The 19,282-nt window shown below is 46.2% G+C and overlaps 1 protein-coding gene across 5 annotated transcripts in view; it reads right to left on the bottom strand.

Moving 5' to 3' along the window:
- The window catches only part of LOC137518138 (ATP-dependent translocase ABCB1-like), a 100,984-nt gene that overhangs the window by 16,191 nt on the left and 65,511 nt on the right, over positions 1-19,282 (bottom strand). For 4 of the 5 annotated variants that reach the window (XM_068235524.1, XM_068235519.1, XM_068235521.1 and 1 more), the window contains 4 exons: positions 11,596-11,679; positions 10,583-10,786; positions 8,423-8,523; positions 6,168-6,308 (listed from right to left, as the gene is read on the bottom strand). In XM_068235524.1, the coding sequence (XP_068091625.1) occupies positions 6,168-6,308; positions 8,423-8,523; positions 10,583-10,786; positions 11,596-11,679 (530 nt within the window). The remainder of the gene's footprint in view (positions 1-6,167; positions 6,309-8,422; positions 8,524-10,582; positions 10,787-11,595; positions 11,680-19,282) is intronic. The other variant, XM_068235520.1, reaches the window with a different exon arrangement.

Below are 19,282 nucleotides of genomic sequence, written 5' to 3'. Positions count from 1 at the left end.
GATTTTAGAGGCAGAGGAGAGGAGGGAGGAGGGGGGATTAGTTTTTTTTCACAGGCTTAGTGATCAAGATACAGATAAGCCTGCCTCTGTGTAATGTTTACAAACAACATGGCTGCTGTCATTGTATCACAGGAAGAAATAATAATTTTCTATTAAAGCTGTTTGCAGCTAGATTTGCTGTGTAAACTAACTAAACTTTAGAGAAGATATATAGACAAGTTGCTTGTTATAGTTAGTTTTTCATCTCGGATCCGCTTTAAAGAGGAACTGTAGTGAAAATAATGTAATGAATAAAAACTTATTTTTTTACTATATTCATGTATAATTTTTTTTTTATTCAGTGTTTACCCATAGTAAAATCTTTCCTCGCCCTGATTTACATTCTGAAATGAATCACATCTTTATGCTGTCAGGTGCATCTCTGCAGAATGTTTGTTTATTGATAGATCTGAAGACAGTACAAGATATACCTGATCTCCCAAAATACTCTGAGAGGAGAATTTCCCGTAGCTAAATAAGCATCACTGAGAGGGTGGGGTTACATACCAATATACAGCAAAATATAGGCGCTTCTAACTTTTATCAGGATTTCTGCCTGGCAAAGGTCTGTAATGAGATCTTTCCAGTTGGTATGTTTTATCGACCCAATGCCAACACATTACGCAACACTTATACAGCTTGATTCACTAAAGCATGCAAAGTGTTAGCAGGCCTGTGAAAAGCCACTTTGCACGTGCTAACTAGGGTGCTAAGTAGTTTGCACGTGCTAACTATGGTGCTAAGTAGTTTGCTAACTATGGTGTATTATTGCTAACTAGTAGTTTGCTAACTATGGTGTATTATTGCTAACTATGTTGCTAAGTAGTTTGCACGTGCTAACTATGGTGCTAAGTAGTTTGCACATGCAAACTATGGTGCTAAGTAGTTTGCACGTGCTAACTAGGGTGCTAAGTAGTTTGCACGTGCTAACTATGGTGCTAAGTAGTTTGCACGTGCTAACTAGGGTGCTAAGTAGTTTGCACAAGCAAACTACGGTGCTAAGTAGTTTGCACGTGCAAACTACTTAGCACCCTACTTTGCACGTGCAAAGCTTTTAGGCGTGATAACTGAGTTATCACGCTTTTGTGAATCAAGCCCATAGAGAGTAGAACCCGTCTCATCATGTCCCTCAGTGTGACTCCCAGTCTGTGGGTCCCTGTCAGGCTCTTTGGAAAATGTATGTGGCCCATACATCAATAGAAGCAATACATCTGTAGCATATTTACTGCTAACATTATCTGGTTGAGTTGCCGCACACCATCTTTCATTTCTATGGTTTTACATATCAAGACATAATAATAATAAAAAAAAAATCTGATTCTTAGCAGATTCTAAACATTTTTAAAATCTAACCTCTGACTGTTTATTTTGTACTAGTAAAGCAAAAACAAATAAAGTACACCTCATGTTCCAATAGCTTGTAGTAATATCTTTACTAGTAATAACTTGACAAATCTATGGAGCATAAGTCACCAAGAACTCCACTGGAGCCCCTGAGGAAGAAAAAGCGAAACCGGTTGGACGGCACTGAGACAGCCAAGTCATTATTTAAAATGTGCTAGTTTTGTGCGGGTTCATGTGCTATATGGACCCCTTATATAAGTGAAGTTTTTACTTGTATGGTGTTCAATAAAGTACATGCTTAAAACTGGAAACGGTGGTGCGGTGATCGTGTGGCAGGGAAGCGTAAAGTGGGACCAAGTGGCGTGCAAGTGTAAAAGGGGCCTAAAACTATACACTGGAGGGATACGCCTATCTCCTGTATGGCACATGGTGGTGGCACCTAAAGTGATTTTTGTTATAAAAGTCCACTGGGTAGCATAGCGGCTAACACTTTCACTGTGCGGCGCAAATCCAGAACAAGGCATTATGGGGCATATTCAGTAAACTCTGGTAAATTTGCCATGCACAGGGTAGCAAGGTAGCGTGCACTGCGAAATTAGCTCTGGTGCTGTCTGCGCGCATTAAGTTTACCAAACTTTTATAAATATACTGCATAGTCCAAAGGCTATTTTGTGGGTACCTCCAGACTAAAAATCTACTCAGCAACACTGAAAAGGCTTAGTGTGCCTTTAACAGTTTCACAGCATCAGAACTTTGTTTCTCTAACCCAAGCCTCATTTTTAGCTGCACAGAAGAAAACTGCCCGGGCATTTTTCCCCTGATGCTGTGCAAAGCATGATGGGATTTATGATGTTGTTGTTCTCCTTCTGCTGTTTTGGCGCAAATTTGTTTTTTTTAATTTCGAATTTGAGATTTGAAGCCCAATATATGTTGCTATCTCGGAGGTAAACATGTGGGAGAGGGATTCCCTGTCCAAAATGCCCCACCAGGGGCATTCCTGCAGGGTTTTGCTGCGCCCTCTGCCACTCCTCCGCCTCCCTGCACGCTGTGAATGAGAAAATGAATCTCTTATTCCAGCGTCGTGACCCAGAGGTCACAAAAGGGAAAGTGGGTCATTGCGGCCCACAGGAGCGTCAGGGAGCGGCTGTTTTGGAGGCTACCTGATCCGCTCAGCCAACCCCCCCCTGGATCAGGTAGCTTAGTTATTCTTTAATTTCATGAGCTTACCTCAGGCTCTCTTTAAGTTGGCCAGTGGCCACACCCAATACAATACAATGAATGCTCCGATTTTATAGAAATTCAATAAAAACCCTGTTTGGCAGGATAAATACCATTAAAATGTCTATTCTGCCCAAAATCTTATACTTATTCAGGACGCTCCCCACCCGCGTTCCACCCCATTTTCTACGACTACTCCAGAATAAGATATTAACCTTAATCTGGGCTGGCAAGCGATCTAGAATCAAAAAATCGACCTTACTAGCCCACAGACTCGACGGTGGCCTGGGAGTCCCTGATCTCCTATTATACTACAGAGCAGCCATAGCAGCTCGCTTACTATCCCTATACAAAGGACAAGATGCCCCACTTTGGACCCTTCTAGATGTTCCCGATTGCCACCCTATTAGGCTTGATACTCTCCTATGGATCCCGAAACAAGCTAGACCTAAACAACTAAGCCCCTTCCTCTCATCGGACCTCGGCATTTGGGACACGTTCAGGGGGTCTACAATCTTCACACTTACCCTTATGCCCAATTTTACATAACCCTCTTTTCCCGCCAGGGCATGATAACCCTGACTCCTTTAAATGGTGGGCAGACCATCAACTCCTTTTAGTTAAACATTTTCTGACTGGCAGAGGCCTCCTCTCCTGGGCGGACATCAAAGATAAATATAACCCCCCTCCACGTGAATACTTTAGATTTCTACAGATCAAGCACTGGATCTCTACACTCATACGGGACAGAGAATTTCCACTCTTGACCTCCTTCTTTGAGAACATGTGCCTTGGAAATCCATCTGGCCCCGGCTCAACCTCACTAATTTACTCCAGGCTCTCCCGCCCGGAATCTGCTAGGCTGCACTCCTACATTTCAGGTTGGGAAAAAGAACTAGGCCATCAAAGAGACAAAGAGGACTGGTCAGATTGCTGGTCTCGCATAGCTAGCTGCTCTACAAACGTGTACGCTATGGAATCTGCATTTAAAGTACTAACAAGGTGGTACCTAGTCCCATCTAGACTTCATAAACTCTCCTCAGCCATTGACTCCACATGCTTCAGAGGCTGTGGAAGGGAGGGCACAATGTACCATATCTGGTGGAAATGTCCATGCCTCACCCGTTTTTGGAGCAGGGTCTTTGGCCTCTTACAATCTCTTTTCCACATTACCATAAGAAAAGACCCGTGGCTGGCCCTCTTCCACGGTAAAATTTCTGGCCTCACAACTAATCAAAACAAGCTTGCTACCTTCCTTTTCTTATCAGCTAAAATGGCCATAGCAAAGAATTGGAAGAAGACGCCCTCGAATTTTTCAGAGGTCAAAGCACGTATGTCAGAATTTATGGTTAACGAAAAATTAACAAGCATCCTACGTAATACCCACAATAAATTCCTCCGCATATGGCAACCCTGGATTGATCTTGAATACCCAGGTATGGACGCTAATCTACTCACAACATACTGACCTCCTCTGGACTCCTTCGGACTCTACTCTTCTTTTTCCCCTCTTCTCTCTCCTTCTCTTCTTTTCCTTAGCCTCTTCCACTCCTTCTCTCCTTGCCGTGGCTCTTGGTCAGGGGACACGGAATAGGGAGGGTGAGCGGGTGTTTAGCCCTTCTCCCCACCTTCTAATCCTGCCCGCGAAAATAGGCCCCCAGTACTGATTGCTGGGGAACCTCTCAGGATCGAGTTCCATGTTCTTGTTTACTGTTCAGAGTTAATGTTGTACATGTCACATGCTCAGGTTTGTTCTTTCTGGTACATGATGCCAGAGGCTGCCAGTCTGTTCCAAACCAAGTCTCGCTTTTTCTATGTATAGCTGGTGTACAACTGTTCGACATTGTTCTTTTACTTTATGTTGTACTACTATTATAAAATCAATAAAAATATTGATACTAAAAATGATCAGTTGTCCCAAAAAAGCTTTCTTTTTCATTCAAGTGAGACATCCGATAAGATTTCTTGTTTTTGAGTTTTTTCTTCGATATAAGTCAATTGGTGGATTTTTCTGATTAATTTTTGTGAAAATTGAATAATGTAGCATTGTCAATTTATTAATCTAGAGACGCAAGCAATTTTTTTCAGTTTTCAATCTTTTTTTTTTTCCATGGTTGGGGAATAATTGAACACACTTGTGTGGTACATTGGTCAAATTTTTTTTTGTCACTATCAATCAGAAAAAAATGATTGTAATTCTTGAACTGAAAAGAAATTTTAAAAAATTGTATGGTGTGTGGTCACCTTTACCTGTATGTTTTGGGTATGTGGGTGGAAATTGGAGTGTCCAGTAGCCCAGAGGCGTAGCTAGGGTTTTTAGCACCCGGGGACAAAGTCAGTTTTTGCGCCCCCTCGTGACAAGGTGGTCTGTCATGCTTTCCCTGAGATGTTTGAGTTTTAGAATAATTTCCTGCATCTGTCTGATCTGCACCTGATTAAGAACAGTAATGTAGTGAGAGGTGTCTTGACACCCTATAGGAAAAGGCACAGGAGACAAAAGACGGGAGCCCAATATTGTTATATATTGATTGTGAATGTGACAAAAAGTATGACACTACTCACAAAGGAGGGTTGCAAGGGGCAACCGACCACAGGAAGCAGGTGGAATCCATAAACCAGACTCCACTCGGGGTGGCCTTGGATGGACCAGGATGTGGTCGCTCTCCTGGAAAAAGGGGGCAGATGTCCACCGTGGTGGAAACCACGAGTGTTCTCTCACCACCCCTCGGACAGGATATGTACGGGGGTGTACTATGCACGATTATGGAAAAGAGGCGCCCTGGTTGATAAAAACAGTTTAAAATTGAAAAGGGAACTGGGGTAGCTTACTTCAATGATGAAATCTTTGTATTATACAAAAGATTTTATTTAGCACAGGCAACACGTTTCGTGGGTCTAAGCCCACTTCCTCAGGCCAATGCTGTTCTAGGCACTGTTACTGGCCTGAGGAAGCGGGCTTAGACCCGTGAAATGCGCCTCTGTCCCTTAATCCTGATTAAGAACAGGATCGATTTTCAGATCAGCACTGCACAAAATTGATCCTGTTCTCCATCAGTAGCAGATCGGACATGCCGGAAATGATCAATTTGACCCATTGACCTGGCAGGAAATTGCATCGTGTGTGTAAGGCATTAGAAAGTTGGGAGATACGCAGAAATACACATGATCTACTTTGCTGATGCAAACATGGCAAGCGCTGATTATAGCAGGGAGATAAAATAAAACAAAACTCCAGGGCAGAGAGCAGGAGGAAGCAGGGGAGAAGATTGGATCCTTCAACCATCTTTCATAAACTCTTCAATGGGGACGCATCAGGGAAAGTAAAACCTGTAACTGCGCCCCCACCCCCAGATGCTGCGCCCGGGGACAAATGTACCCCTTGCTCCCCCCCCCCCCCCCCCCCATAGCTACTCCTCTGCAGTAGCCATCCAGAAAAAACATGGAGAAAAAATACAAACTCCATGCAGAAAGATAGTGTTCTGGTGTTGCAAGGCGAGAGGTTAACCATCATTTCTCAGTTTCATGTAGAGAAAAAGCATTTAAATACAGAATAGTCTCACACTTACAGAAACACGTTGTCAAACGACATGTAGCCTTTCACCACCAAAAATGCACCAAATCTAAAGCAGCCGGCATACGCAAAGAACATGATGGCCTGGGACAGACCGTAGGTGAAGCCTTGCATGTGCGCATTCTTAACGGAATTTCTGAAACAAAAGATTGCATTAAAGAGGAGCTGTCAGCCATACTATCTCAGAAAAAAAAAAAAAACATATAAAAAGTAGATAAATACTTGCTCTACTTACATAACATATGTATTGCACTGTCCACATTTAGATTTTAGTGATTTAACTACAGTAAAAAAAAGAGAAATAGCATTCCCCATTTTAACTGTGGCTATTTTGAAGCCAATCCTGACGTAATTTCCTCCCTTACTCTCCTCTGCCTGATTTGCCCGCCCTTCACTATAGAAAGTGCATTGTTTCAGTATGAGAAATATTGGCCAATCAGAGAGGAACAGAGGTGTGGGAGGGTAAAACAGGAGGGGAAGAGGCTTCAGCCAATCAGACTGCTTTATTTAAGTCTGAGGAGAAGTAAAGAAGCAAAAAAGGACAGCCCAGCATGTCCTGCAACTTCCTTTTTGTGTATCAAATTTTGTGTGTACCAAACAAGAGTCAGATAAACTGGGCAAGGATCATTTATCAACAATAAATAACAAGAAAAGTAATAGTGATTTAAACTTTTAAATTGCCTGATTGGCAACTTTATTACTTGTTTACCAGATGAAAATTGTTTTTTTATATTATGCCTGACAGTTATACTTTAAGAGGTAGAAATGTTATGCTAATTACGTCCCAGAACCCTTTTATCTCAGACTAAAGATTCAATAATGCTGCAAAAACATTTCACCAAAGGGGCAGTACATACTTAGAACCCTGATTACCTGTAGTGGTAGAATCAAATATAACACAGTTCAAAGTATATGAATGTTCATCTATATTCTGAACAGCCTATCCTCTCTGTTAATGCCCTTCTAATTTCCTCCCTTCTAACGAATCACGCTGTCTTCAGTCTTTTTTTTGCACAGACAAGACAGCTGCTCTGTGTGTTCAGTGCTGTCTGGAGAGAGCCCGGGATGAGCAAGTGACTGCAGAAAAGCAGATAGCATGTCTTGTCAGAAGGGGAGGAGTTGAGTAACCTGGATAACAAGGTGATAAGAGAGAGACTGGGCAAGAGCTGCAAATTCAACTAGGCTATGGATGAATTTAAAAACAGACTTAGGCTAGGGCCACACTAGCTCCGGGTGCGGGACGCATCCGCGGTCCGGGCTCCGATTTTCAAAAACCAGAACGCAAACGGATCCATGCTGCCTTTTTTGCAGCACACGTTCTGGATCCGTTTGCGTGGTTTTTTTTGCTAGAGGGGGTAGCAGCCAGGACGGGAGGCTGCGGGGAAAGCGGCGGCCAGGGGGGTCACCCCCCTCCCCCCCCCTTGCTCACCTGGGTGCCCCCCGTCCCCGCTCCCCCTCCAGCTCGCACATAATGTAATAAATTGTACCTAAGGAGGTTCGGCGAGCCGGGCACTTCCGCCCACACCGCTCGAGTCACTTCCTGCAATGCCGCCCTCTGTATTTCAGTGGGTGGCATCGCAGGAAGTGACTCGAGCGGTGTGGGCGGAAGTGCCCGGCTCGCCGAACCTCCTTAGGTACAATTTATTACATTATGTGCGAGGGGGAGCAGGGACGGGGGGCACCCAGGTGAGCAGGGGGGGGGGTGTGACCCCCCTGGCCGCCGCTTTCCCCGCAGCCCCCCGTCCTGGCTGCTACCCCCTCCAGCATGGCGGCCCCATCCTTCACCAAGGGACACTGGAAACTGATCCATTTCCAGTGTCCCAAAATGTCAGTGAAGAGGGAGGCCCGTTTCTCCATTGATTTTCACTACCTGTACGTGTATACGGGTCCGTGAAAAATACTGCAAGTTCGGATCGCACGCGGATACGTTTTTAACTTGAGTGTGTACTGTTCCTATTTTTAACACTGGTATCCGTGGCTCAGTTTTTTGTCCGGGACAAAAAACGTAGCTACGGATACGTTTTTAAAGCAAGTGTGAACTAGCCCTTAGCTGGCTGGGTCTGGATGAGGAAATCTTTTACATGAAAAAAAACAGACATATATCAGGATGTATTTTTTAAACAAAATGTGTGTATATGTATATATATATATATATATATATATATATATATATATATACACATACACTGTATATTCCCATTGAGTAAGTGGTTTGTTGATAAAAACAACAGGCACACAACATTTTCTTACCTGTAAGGGCCCTTCAGCTTTTCTTCATACAGAGATTCAAATTTCTTCTCTCGAGTTAAAGACACAACCGTCCTGATATTTTGTATGGCATCCAGTGCAACCTTGGTCGAAATGATTATTAAATCAAACAGTAAATGAACTGTAACACACCACAAAATCCAGACATTTAGAAAGATTTCTATAGGCATATATAAGAGGGTCACCCAGAAAGGAACAGCCTTTATCTGCCTTGCAAAGTATTCTTTCTGTGTAATGTAACTTGCATCTGTCAGGTTAACCTCCTCTCTCCCTGCACTGGTAACTGTTTGTTCAGCGACATGGACATGAACACTCCCTACAAAAAAATGGATTGTTAGACCTTGCAGAAGAATATGATAAATGCTTGAATGAAGGAGGTGATTCTGTTAAAAAAATAAAAAATCAGAAGATACGGTGCGGCTGAAAAAAAAAATTTTTTTTGGTCTCAAGAAATTTGGTTTTGTATATATATATATATATATATATATATATATATATATATATATATATATATATATATATATATATATATATATATATATATATATATATATATATATATATATATATATATATATATATATATATATACACACACTTTCTTAACAAACTGGTTGCACCTCTCTTAAAGGGAACCTGTACTGAGTAAAATTATTGAAAATAAACACATGGCGTAGCTGCAAATGAAGTTCCCCTCAGAAGCTCACCATTTTCTTCTTACAGTGAGTCCTTCCATTTCTGACAAGATTTTGTCAGAACTGAAATATACTAGTTGCTGTCAGTTATATTTCAGCTGCTGTCAGTTATATTTCAGCTGCTGTCAGTAACAACTGAATGTGCAAGGTAATGTCTATGTTTCCCTATGTCTCATGTGGGCAATGTTACAGTTTAACAGTGTGCTGACCAGGAAGCTGTTATGGGGTAATGGCCATTTTCAAAATGGAGGACAGAGAATTCCATTGATATTAGTGGACAAACAGGACACATGAGAGGAGAAAGAGATTGACGAGTAGACTACACAGGAGGTAAGTATGACGTGTTTATGTTTATTTTTACTTTTAATTTTCAGTTCAGGTTCTCTTTAACATTTAAAGGGGAACTGAAGTGAGAGTGATATGAGAGGCTGCCATATTTATCTCCTTTTAAACCAGTTGCCCGGCTGTCCTGCTGATCTATTTGGCTACAGAAGTGTTTGAATCACACCAGAAACAAGCATGCAGCTAAACTTGTCAGATCTGACAATAATGTCAGAAACACCTGATCTGCTGCATGCTTGTTCAGGGTCTATGGCTAAAAGTATTAGAGGCGGAGGATCAGCAGGGCTGCCAGGCAACTGGTATTGCTTAAATATGTTGCCGCTGCATAATATGTTGCCACTTTATAAATACAATAAATAAAATAAATAAATGGCAGCCTCCGTATTCCGTTCACTTCACTTGCCCTTTAAAGGAAGGATTATGCGGGATGAGTGAGTTTGAGACAGTGTGGTATACCTGGACTGATAATAATGAGTATATGCTTTATAGACTTGTTTTGAGAAACAATGTTATTTTTGTATCTAACCTATCAAGTTTCTGCAAAGCTAATTAAGGTAGGCTGAGGTCTATTCATAAGTTTATTGGGTGGGGGCAGGCAATAGCTGCCTTGCCATGGGCATCAAAGTGCCCAGAAACAGGTTTACATGGCGCTTTGCCACCCGGTCAATTACTATATCCCCTCCGAGTCGTAGCAACTTGGAGGGAGGAGTAATTTGAGGTCCGGCGATTGCCGACACTCTAATTACACTGCGCAGCCACAGTCATAACAACATTATGTCTATGGCGGCCCCCAGGTCAGGCGCAGTGTGGAGTAGAGCGCGCGACGAAATGACCCGCCTCTCAGAAATGGCTCAGGCAGTGTGGCGCATCGATGTACTATGCGGTATCAATCTACTGGTCACGTTAGTGCCCTAAATTGATCTTTTCAAACAAACTAAATGAGGGCCAGTGTCACTATGCATAATAGCTCACAGCACTGTGTGGGGCTGCACATTACTGAAGGTGCTCACTGGCGCCCTCGTATTGCACCTTGATGTACTGCACGCATCTCTGTCCTGTTGTCTTGGATTTTAGCACTAACAGAATCACACTGCATCTTCCATACCTTTCCGGCTATTTCCATATCCGCTTTATCCTTCACCGCATGCCCAGTCAACATCTTCATCCTGACAATGGAGGCAATGGCGAGGATGGGTACAATAGCCAGTAGCAGGAGCGTGAGTTGCCACCCAAAGATGAAAGATATAACAATGGCTGTGCCCATGTTTGCAATATTCTGGGCAAGGACGGCCAGTCTGGGTCCTGTGGCCTGGAAGACACAAAACAGGCTGTATCATAGATCAGAAGGGGGTCCCAGGACAAAAATGTGCACCGCAATTACGCAACCTCTGCTTTGCTAACTCTTTAAAATTATTTCCCACACTCCCATGATCCCTATTCAGGACTCAGGCTGCACACAAATAGTATAATTTTTAAGTGGCTACACAACCTTCTTAGAGCAAACCTGTGAGTTATTAAATAAAAATCAAGCTTTGGTGGATTGGTTGGGGGGTGGGGGTGGGAGCTGGCATCAGTGGGAGGGTCTTAGGTTTAGGCATCCCAGGGGAGGCTCTTAGGTTTTGGCATCAGTGGGGGGAGGTCTTAGGTTTAGGCATTGCCGGGGAGGAAGTGTGTCTTAGGCCACACATGGCAGAAACGCTTGCGGAGTGGGAAATGCTGTGTTTTATGAAGCAATGTTAGTCTACGGGACGCAGAAGGTGCTGCGGAGTACCTGCGATTTACAGTAGGCGTTCAGCAGATGCTTGTAGTGTTGCATGATATGCAGGCTGGCTGCCAAAACGCACATAATAAAAGTCTATGGTAGCGCATATGCTTTGCTTTTTCAATGCATTTTTTATTAAAAATTAAAGATCTCTGACGTATTTCCGCTTCCTATTGATTTGCATATGTGTACATTTAAAAACACATACAAAACGCATATGCCCAGGCCCAGTGATTTCTAGTTACGCCCCTGTAAGCAGAGGCAACTTTTTATAAATTCAGGCAGTCTGGACACTCAGGAGAAGCTTTGTAAGTCAGTGTTGTATGTATGGAGACAGGTCTGCTGTAACTACGTACCCCCTGAACGTGGGAAGCATCAGTAGCCAGTCTTGTGGTCAGGGAACCAGTGCTGTTCTTAGAGTCATCGAACCAGCCAATCTCCTGCAACAGAGCACAGATATTAGAGAGAGAGAGACCAAATATCCTTCTTATAACCCTTTACAATCCACTGTCAGCCTGAGCCAGGCAATGGATTGTTCTCCCCAGCCAGGGGCGGAGCTAGTGATAATTGTAATCAGCAAAATTACGATTTTGCAAAATTTCGCATACATTTTCGTAATTACGCCTATACGTAATTACGATTTGCAAACTAAATTGTTTTTGTAGTCATTGGTAATTTCGCATAAAAATTCGAGTAATTTTCGTGAAATTTTGCGTAATTTTGTGCCAACTTTGGAGGTTAATAGCAAAGCCCCCATACAGGCTACTGACACCAAAATTGCTACCTACGGTATGTTAAAGGGAATAGTGAGTATAAGGGAAAAAAAAAAGAATTTTCCAAATAGACCATGTAACGCTCGGTGAAGCACAGAGAGGTCTGATTACCGGTGAACTGCAGTATCACGGGAAATACAGACGTATATCAGATTATATGTGATCTGCAGTATCACCGATAATCCAATATACTAGCTAACCTCTGGCCACCTGAGTAGAGTGTAGTGATTGGTGCAACAGTAATATGGAGGACAAGCCTCAGTGCAGCAAGGAGAACTGCACAGATTCCTTCCACAGGTCTGAGCTCTCCGAGACGGGAGGAGTCAGACTTACAGTGGGAAGGAAAGTCCGAAAGTGACACTCAGGCGCAAGTGTCACTAACGGGACAAGGAACCGCCTCCAATCGTGAGATCGGTTCTCGAGGTCGGGCAAGCCAAGTCGTAAACACACTGACAGATAAGGTACAGATACAGTAGGCAGAGGCGGAGTCTAGGTGCAGGCAGGGTTTGGCAACAGGTATCAGAAATATCGGAGTACAAAATCAGGAGGCAGAGGCGGAGTCTAGGTACAGGCAGGGTTCGGCAACAGGTATCAGAATAACGAGGTACAAGGTCAGAGTTCAGAAGGATAGTCGAGGCAGGCAAAGGTCATAACATATAATCACAATTAAACTAGTACTTTAAGCTATCAACAAAATCTAGCTTAGTGTAGGATTACAGCTCCAGCTGGTCCCGGCACACTAACGGATCTGACTAACGGATCTGGGTGCTCCCACGTATGTGAACGCAACGCCAGACAAGGAACAAATGAACAGCCGGCAATATATATACCTAAATGCCTTTCAGCACCTCCCTAAGTGCTGAACCAATAGGGAGAGGTGCTGGCGTCAGCTGACCAGCCTGGTCAGCTGACTCTCCTCAGGAAGTCATAAATTATGTCTGAGTGCGCGCGCGCGCGTCACTCTTACTCCTGAGGGACTACATGTCCCAGCTCCAGCTGCCCCGCTCTGCGGAGTCTCCGCAGCGGGGTTATGGGCAGCAACCGCCGCGTCCCACGCGGCGGTTTCTGCGTGCCCTGCCGACGCTTGCCCGGAGAGAGCCGCCTCATGCAGAGGAGAGGCGGCAGCCTCTCCGTGTGTGGCAAGCGTCTGTACGCGGAAGGAGCCGCCTGCCGCCGGATCATGGCGGCGGCTCTTCCGCGTTCTCACAGTACCCCCCCCCCGAGGAGTGGACTCCGGACAGCTCCTTCCAGGTTTCCCTGGATGTAAAGCATGAAATTCCCTAACCAAGTCATCCGCATGCATACGGTTCCCAGGTACCCATTGCCTTTCCTCAATGCCGTACCCCTTCCAATGTACGAGATACTGCACCGAGTTTTGTACAGTACGTGAGTCAATGATCTTCTCCACCTCATACTCGGGTTGGGCATCGACTAAGACAGGAGGAGGAGGAGTGGGGCCCACCTGGACTGCGGGTTTGAGAAGTGATACGTGAAAGGACCTCACTCCACGCATGCTGGTAGGAAGATTAATGGTATATGTGACATTGTTGATCTTCCTATTAACTGGGAATGGGCCCACGAACCTGGGACCAAGTTTGTCAGAGGGTTGTTTCAGGGTCAGGTGACGGGTTGACACCCAAACCAAATCTCCTGGTTGGAATTTCCACTCTAACGAGCGTCTCTTGTCAGCCTGACTTTTCTGACTCTGAAATGCTCTCACAAGGTTGTCTTTTATGGTCCTCCACATGACCCTAAATGTCCTCTGCCAGGCCTCCAAGGCTGGGAACGGACTGGACGCAACCGGCAGCGGGGAAAACTTAGGTAACTTCCCGGTCACTATCTGGAACGGACAGAACCCCGAGGAAGAACTCTTTAAGGTATTGTGCGCAAATTCTGCGTAAGGTAAGAATTTAACCCAATCATTCTGCGCTTCAGCCACGTAACATCGTAAGAATTGCTCTAAAGACTGGTTGACCCTCTCAGTTTGGCCATTAGTCTGTGGGTGGTAACCCGACGAAAATGACAGTCCCATGCCCATTTGGCGACAGAATGCCCTCCAAAATTTTGAGACAAACTGGACTCCCCGATCAGAAACTATGTCCTCCGGAATGCCATGCAACCGGAAAATATGAGTGATGAACTGGTCGGCCAATTCCTGGGCCGAGGGGAGTCCTTTCAAGGGCACGAAATGGGCCATTTTACTAAAGCGGTCGACTACCACCCAGATGACCGACATGCCCTCCGACCTCGGAAGCTCCCCCACAAAATCCATGGACAAGTGGGTCCATGGCTCACTCGGGGTGGGCAAAGGCTGTAAAGTACCAACAGACGCCAGCCGGGAGGGCTTGCTTTTTGCGCACACCGCACATTCCCTGACAAACTCCTTGCAGTCGGCTGCCAGAGAGGGCCACCACGCACACCTTGCCACGAGGTCTTGTGTCCTAGACGCCCCAGGATGTCCCGCATTCTTGTGTGAGTGAACCAACTCCAAGATCTGGAGCCGAAAGGGCAGCGGGATAAACAAAACCCCCTCAGGTTTTCCTTCTGGGACATCCTGCTGGAAAGGACCCAAAGTTTCCTTCCAGTTCTCCCACGTCTCGGTAGCGGCTAGCACCAACTTCCGTGGAACAATGGTCTCAGGAACAGAGGGCTGTGCTGTTTCTGGTTCAAAACACCTAGAGAGTGCATCTGCCTTGGTATTTTTACTACCAGGAGTGTATGTAATCAAGAATGTGAACCTCGAAAAAAATAACGACCATCGAGCCTGTCGGGGGCTTAATCTTTTAGCCCCCTCGATGTACTCGAGATTCTTGTGGTCGGTATAAACCATGATCGTGTGCTCCGCTCCTTCCAGCCAATGACGCCACTCCTCGAAGGCTAATTTGATGGCAAGGAGCTCCCTATTACCTATATCATAGTTTTTCTCTGCCGGAGAGAACCTTCGGGAGAAATAGGCACACGGGTGTAATCTCCCCTGAAGACCTGAACGTTGGGACAGCACAGCCCCCACTCCAACTTCTGAGGCGTCTACCTCAACTATAAATGGAAAAGAAGTGTTCACATGCCTCAATATGGGTGCCGAACAGAACAATCTTTTTAGAACGGTGAATGCCTGTACGGCCTCGGGAGACCAGTGAGTGGTGTCTGCCCCCTTCTTAGTAAGACTGGTGATGGGTGCAACTACTGTAGAGTACCCCTTAATAAACCTTCTATAGTAGTTTGCAAACCCCAAGAAACGTTGTAAAGACTTTAACCCCACCGGCTGCGGCCACTCCAAGACTGCGGAGACCTTAGCAGGGTCCATAGACAGGCCCGAGGTAGAGATTATATATCCCAGGAAAGCTACCGACGTGACCTCGAAAATGCATTTTTCCAACTTAGCATATAATAAATTCTGCCTCAGCTTGTTCAATACCCATCTGACATGAGTTCTGTGATCAGAAAGATTGTTAGAAAATATAAGAATGTCGTCGAGGTAAACCAGAACGAACTTCCCCAACACTTCTCTAAAGACCTCATTAATAAGTTCCTGAAAAACGGCCGGGGCATTACATAACCCAAAGGGCATCACCAGGTACTCGTAATGCCCGTCCGGAGTATTGAAGGCCGTTTTCCATTCGTCACCCTTTCTGATCCGTACAAGATTGTATGCCCCCCTTAAATCCAGTTTCGAGAATATCCTAGCCTCCGTGACCTGTGTAAAAAGGTCATCTATTAAGGGCAACGGGTAGCGATTCTTTACTGTGATCTTATTAAGCCCCCGGTAGTCGATACATGGCCGTAAACCCCCATCTTTTTTCTTAACAAAAAAGAACCCTGCCCCGGCGGGTGACCGAGATGGCCGAATGAAGCCCTTGGCTAGGTTCTCACGAATATATTCTCCCATGGCCACTTTCTCGGGTCCCGACAAATTATACAGATGGCCCCGGGGAGGAACACAACCTGAACGGAGGTCGATGGGACAGTCGAATGGCCGATGTGGGGGCAGTTTGTCAGCTGCCTTGGGACAAAATACGTCGGCATATTCAGAGTACTGATCTGGCACACCTCCCACCTGAACTTGGGTTTGCCCCAATGTCAATTTTCCCAAACACTGTTGGAAACAATGCGGTGACCAGGAGGTTAACTGCCCCGTGGCCCAGTCTATTTGCGGCGAATGGGTTTGCAACCACGGCATGCCTAGGATAATAGTGGAGGTGGACATGTGTAACACAAAAAAACGTAATAGTTCCCCATGCAGTACCCCTATGGTGACTTTCACCTCCGGAGTCTGTGACAGTGGGCGTTCCCGTTGCAGCGGGGAATCGTCCACTGCCGTGACCTGAATGGGGGGATTCACTGGAATGAGGGGAATACCCAACTCCTGAGCAAATGCAAGATTCATAAAATTAGCCGCTGAGCCGGAATCAATAAATGCTTCAGTGGCTACTGACTTATTCTCCCATGTAATCGTACAGGGGAGAAGCAGTTTTTTCTCCTTAAGGGGTGAAAATTGTGTGCCTAGGGTGTCACCCCCCACTACTCCTAGGCAGACCCGTTTCCCGACCTGTTAGGACAGTTTTGCACCCTATGCCCTGCCTCTGCACAGTATAGGCACAGTTGTTCCGTCATTCTCCTCCTCCGCTCCACCTGGGTCAGCTTAGATCGACCAATTTGCATTGGCTCTGGTGGAGGCAAGGCCGGAGAGGTCGAGACAGACGGAGTTGTTGTTACTGGGGATGCAACAGCCGGTACTGTGTACGAAGTCACCCTGACCCGGTGACTACTCCTAGCCTGCCTCTGATGGCGTAGCCTGCGATCTACTCGAATGGCTGACGATATGGCTTCGTCAACTGTCTTGGGCTCGGGCACAGTCAACATTAGGTCGGAAACCTCTTCCGACAACCCAGACAGGAAGTAGTCCATGAGGGCAAAATTATCAAATCTCGAGGTGACCGACCACCTACGGAACTCTGCCGCATAATCCTCGACCGACCCTCTGCCTTGCCGTAAGAGTTTGAGCTTCCGCTCTGAGGACGCAGCAAGATCAGGGTCGTCATAGATTATGGCCATGGCCTTAAAGAATTCCTCCACTGAGGTCAAGGCAGTATCGGTAGCGGGCAGGTTGTATGCCCACGACTGGGAGTCCCCAGTCAACAAAGTTTTAACGAAAATGACCCGTTGGGTCTCAGTCCCAGAGGATCGGGGCCTTAACTCAAAATATGACAACACTCTACTCCTGAAATTCCGGAAGTCAGACTTGTGGCCGGAAAATTTATCAGGGACAGGCATACGGATGTCATCACTAGGAGGGGATCGCACTGAATCAACTGATGTCTGGAGGGTTCTCACAGAGCCTGATAAGGCATCAATTAAGGCTTTGTGCTGGCCTAGTGCTTGATGAATGCTATCCACCGAAGTGGCAAGCACAGTCAGAGGATCAGTGCGTTCCATCAGTATTTTTGGTCTGGCGTTCTGTAACGCTCGGTGAAGCACAGAGAGGTCTGATTACCGGTGAACTGCAGTATAACGGGAAATACAGACGTATATCAGATTATATGTGATCTGCAGTATCACCGATAATCCAATATACTAGCTAACCTCTGGCCACCTGAGTAGAGTGTAGTGATTGGTGCAACAGTAATATGGAGGACAAGCCTCAGTGCAGCAAGGAGAACTGCACAGATTCCTTCCACAGGTCTGAGCTCTCCGAGACGGGAGGAGTCAGACTTACAGTGGGAAGGAAAGTCCGAAAGTGACACTCAGGCGCAAGTGTCACTAACGGGACAAGGAACCGCCTCCAATCGTGAGATCGGTTCTCGAGGTCGGGCAAGCCAAGTCGTAAACACACTGACAGATAAGGTACAGATACAGTAGGCAGAGGCGGAGTCTAGGTGCAGGCAGGGTTTGGCAACAGGTATCAGAAATATCGGAGTACAAAATCAGGAGGCAGAGGCGGAGTCTAGGTACAGGCAGGGTTCGGCAACAGGTATCAGAATAACGAGGTACAAGGTCAGAGTTCAGAAGGATAGTCGAGGCAGGCAAAGGTCATAACATATAATCACAATCAAACTAGTACTTTAAGCTATCAACAAAATCTAGCTTAGTGTAGGATTACAGCTCCAGCTGGTCCCGGCACACTAACGGATCTGACTAACGGATCTGGGTGCTCCCACGTATGTGAACGCAACGCCAGACAAGGAACAAATGAACAGCCGGCAATATATATACCTAAATGCCTTTCAGCACCTCCCTAAGTGCTGAACCAATAGGGAGAGGTGCTGGCGTCAGCTGACCAGCCTGGTCAGCTGACTCTCCTCAGGAAGTCATAAATTATGTCTGAGTGCGCGCGCGCGCGTCACTCTTACTCCTGAGGGACTACATGTCCCAGCTCCAGCTGCCCCGCTCTGCGGAGTCTCCGCAGCGGGGTTATGGGCAGCAACCGCCGCGTCCCACGCGGCGGTTTCTGCGTGCCCTGCCGACGCTTGCCCGGAGAGAGCCGCCTCATGCAGAGGAGAGGCGGCAGCCTCTCCGTGTGTGGCAAGCGTCTGTACGCGGAAGGAGCCGCCTGCCGCCGGATCATGGCGGCGGCTCTTCCGCGTTCTCACAGACCACATGCAAAATTTCGGCCCATCACTGGCCGGAGCTACTATCACGTGATTCAGGCGGCAAAATCTAGAAGACAGCATTTGGACAAACAGTTTGGGGAACCTGGCTCCTGCGTCCTCACCACTCTCCCGTACACCTTCCTGCCACACACGCATCCCTGAATCCCCGTCTTCAGCCGACTGGTATCACCTGCTGCCCTTCCCTATGACATCATAAGCTGGTGAGGTATCGCCTCTTATCAAGGCATGCTACAGTAAAACCCCATCACCAGCCAGAGATCACCGTGGCCAATCAGAGAGCACGCCTCCAATCAGGTGGTTTGCTGGCACCAGATTGGCCAATCACAGCCACCCGCTGCTCCTTTTGCTTACTGGTGCTGATGGTCTCGTGGGCGGCACCATAGCACCATCATTGGGCCAATCACTGCATTCAGTCAGTAGCAGTGACAAAAGGAGCAGCGGGCGGCTGTAATTGGCCCGTCTGGTGCCAGCACCCCGCCGCATTGGTCACGTGCCAAAGCTTCCCTTCTTACTGGCAATGGTGATCTTTTGCCGGTGATGGGGTTTATATGTGGGAGGTATATATGATATGAGATATATATGATGGGGGGCAGTGTTGGGTGGGCAGAGTGCATCCTTCACAGTTTGCATCAGGCAGCAGAAAGTCTCAAACCGGCCCTGTC

The sequence above is a fragment of the Hyperolius riggenbachi genome, chromosome 5 (assembly GCF_040937935.1).
Source record: "Hyperolius riggenbachi isolate aHypRig1 chromosome 5, aHypRig1.pri, whole genome shotgun sequence".
In the NCBI taxonomy this organism is placed as follows: domain Eukaryota; kingdom Metazoa; phylum Chordata; class Amphibia; order Anura; family Hyperoliidae; genus Hyperolius; species Hyperolius riggenbachi.
Note: the sequence above shows the minus strand (reverse complement) of the source record. Positions and strands in the feature narration are given on the sequence as shown.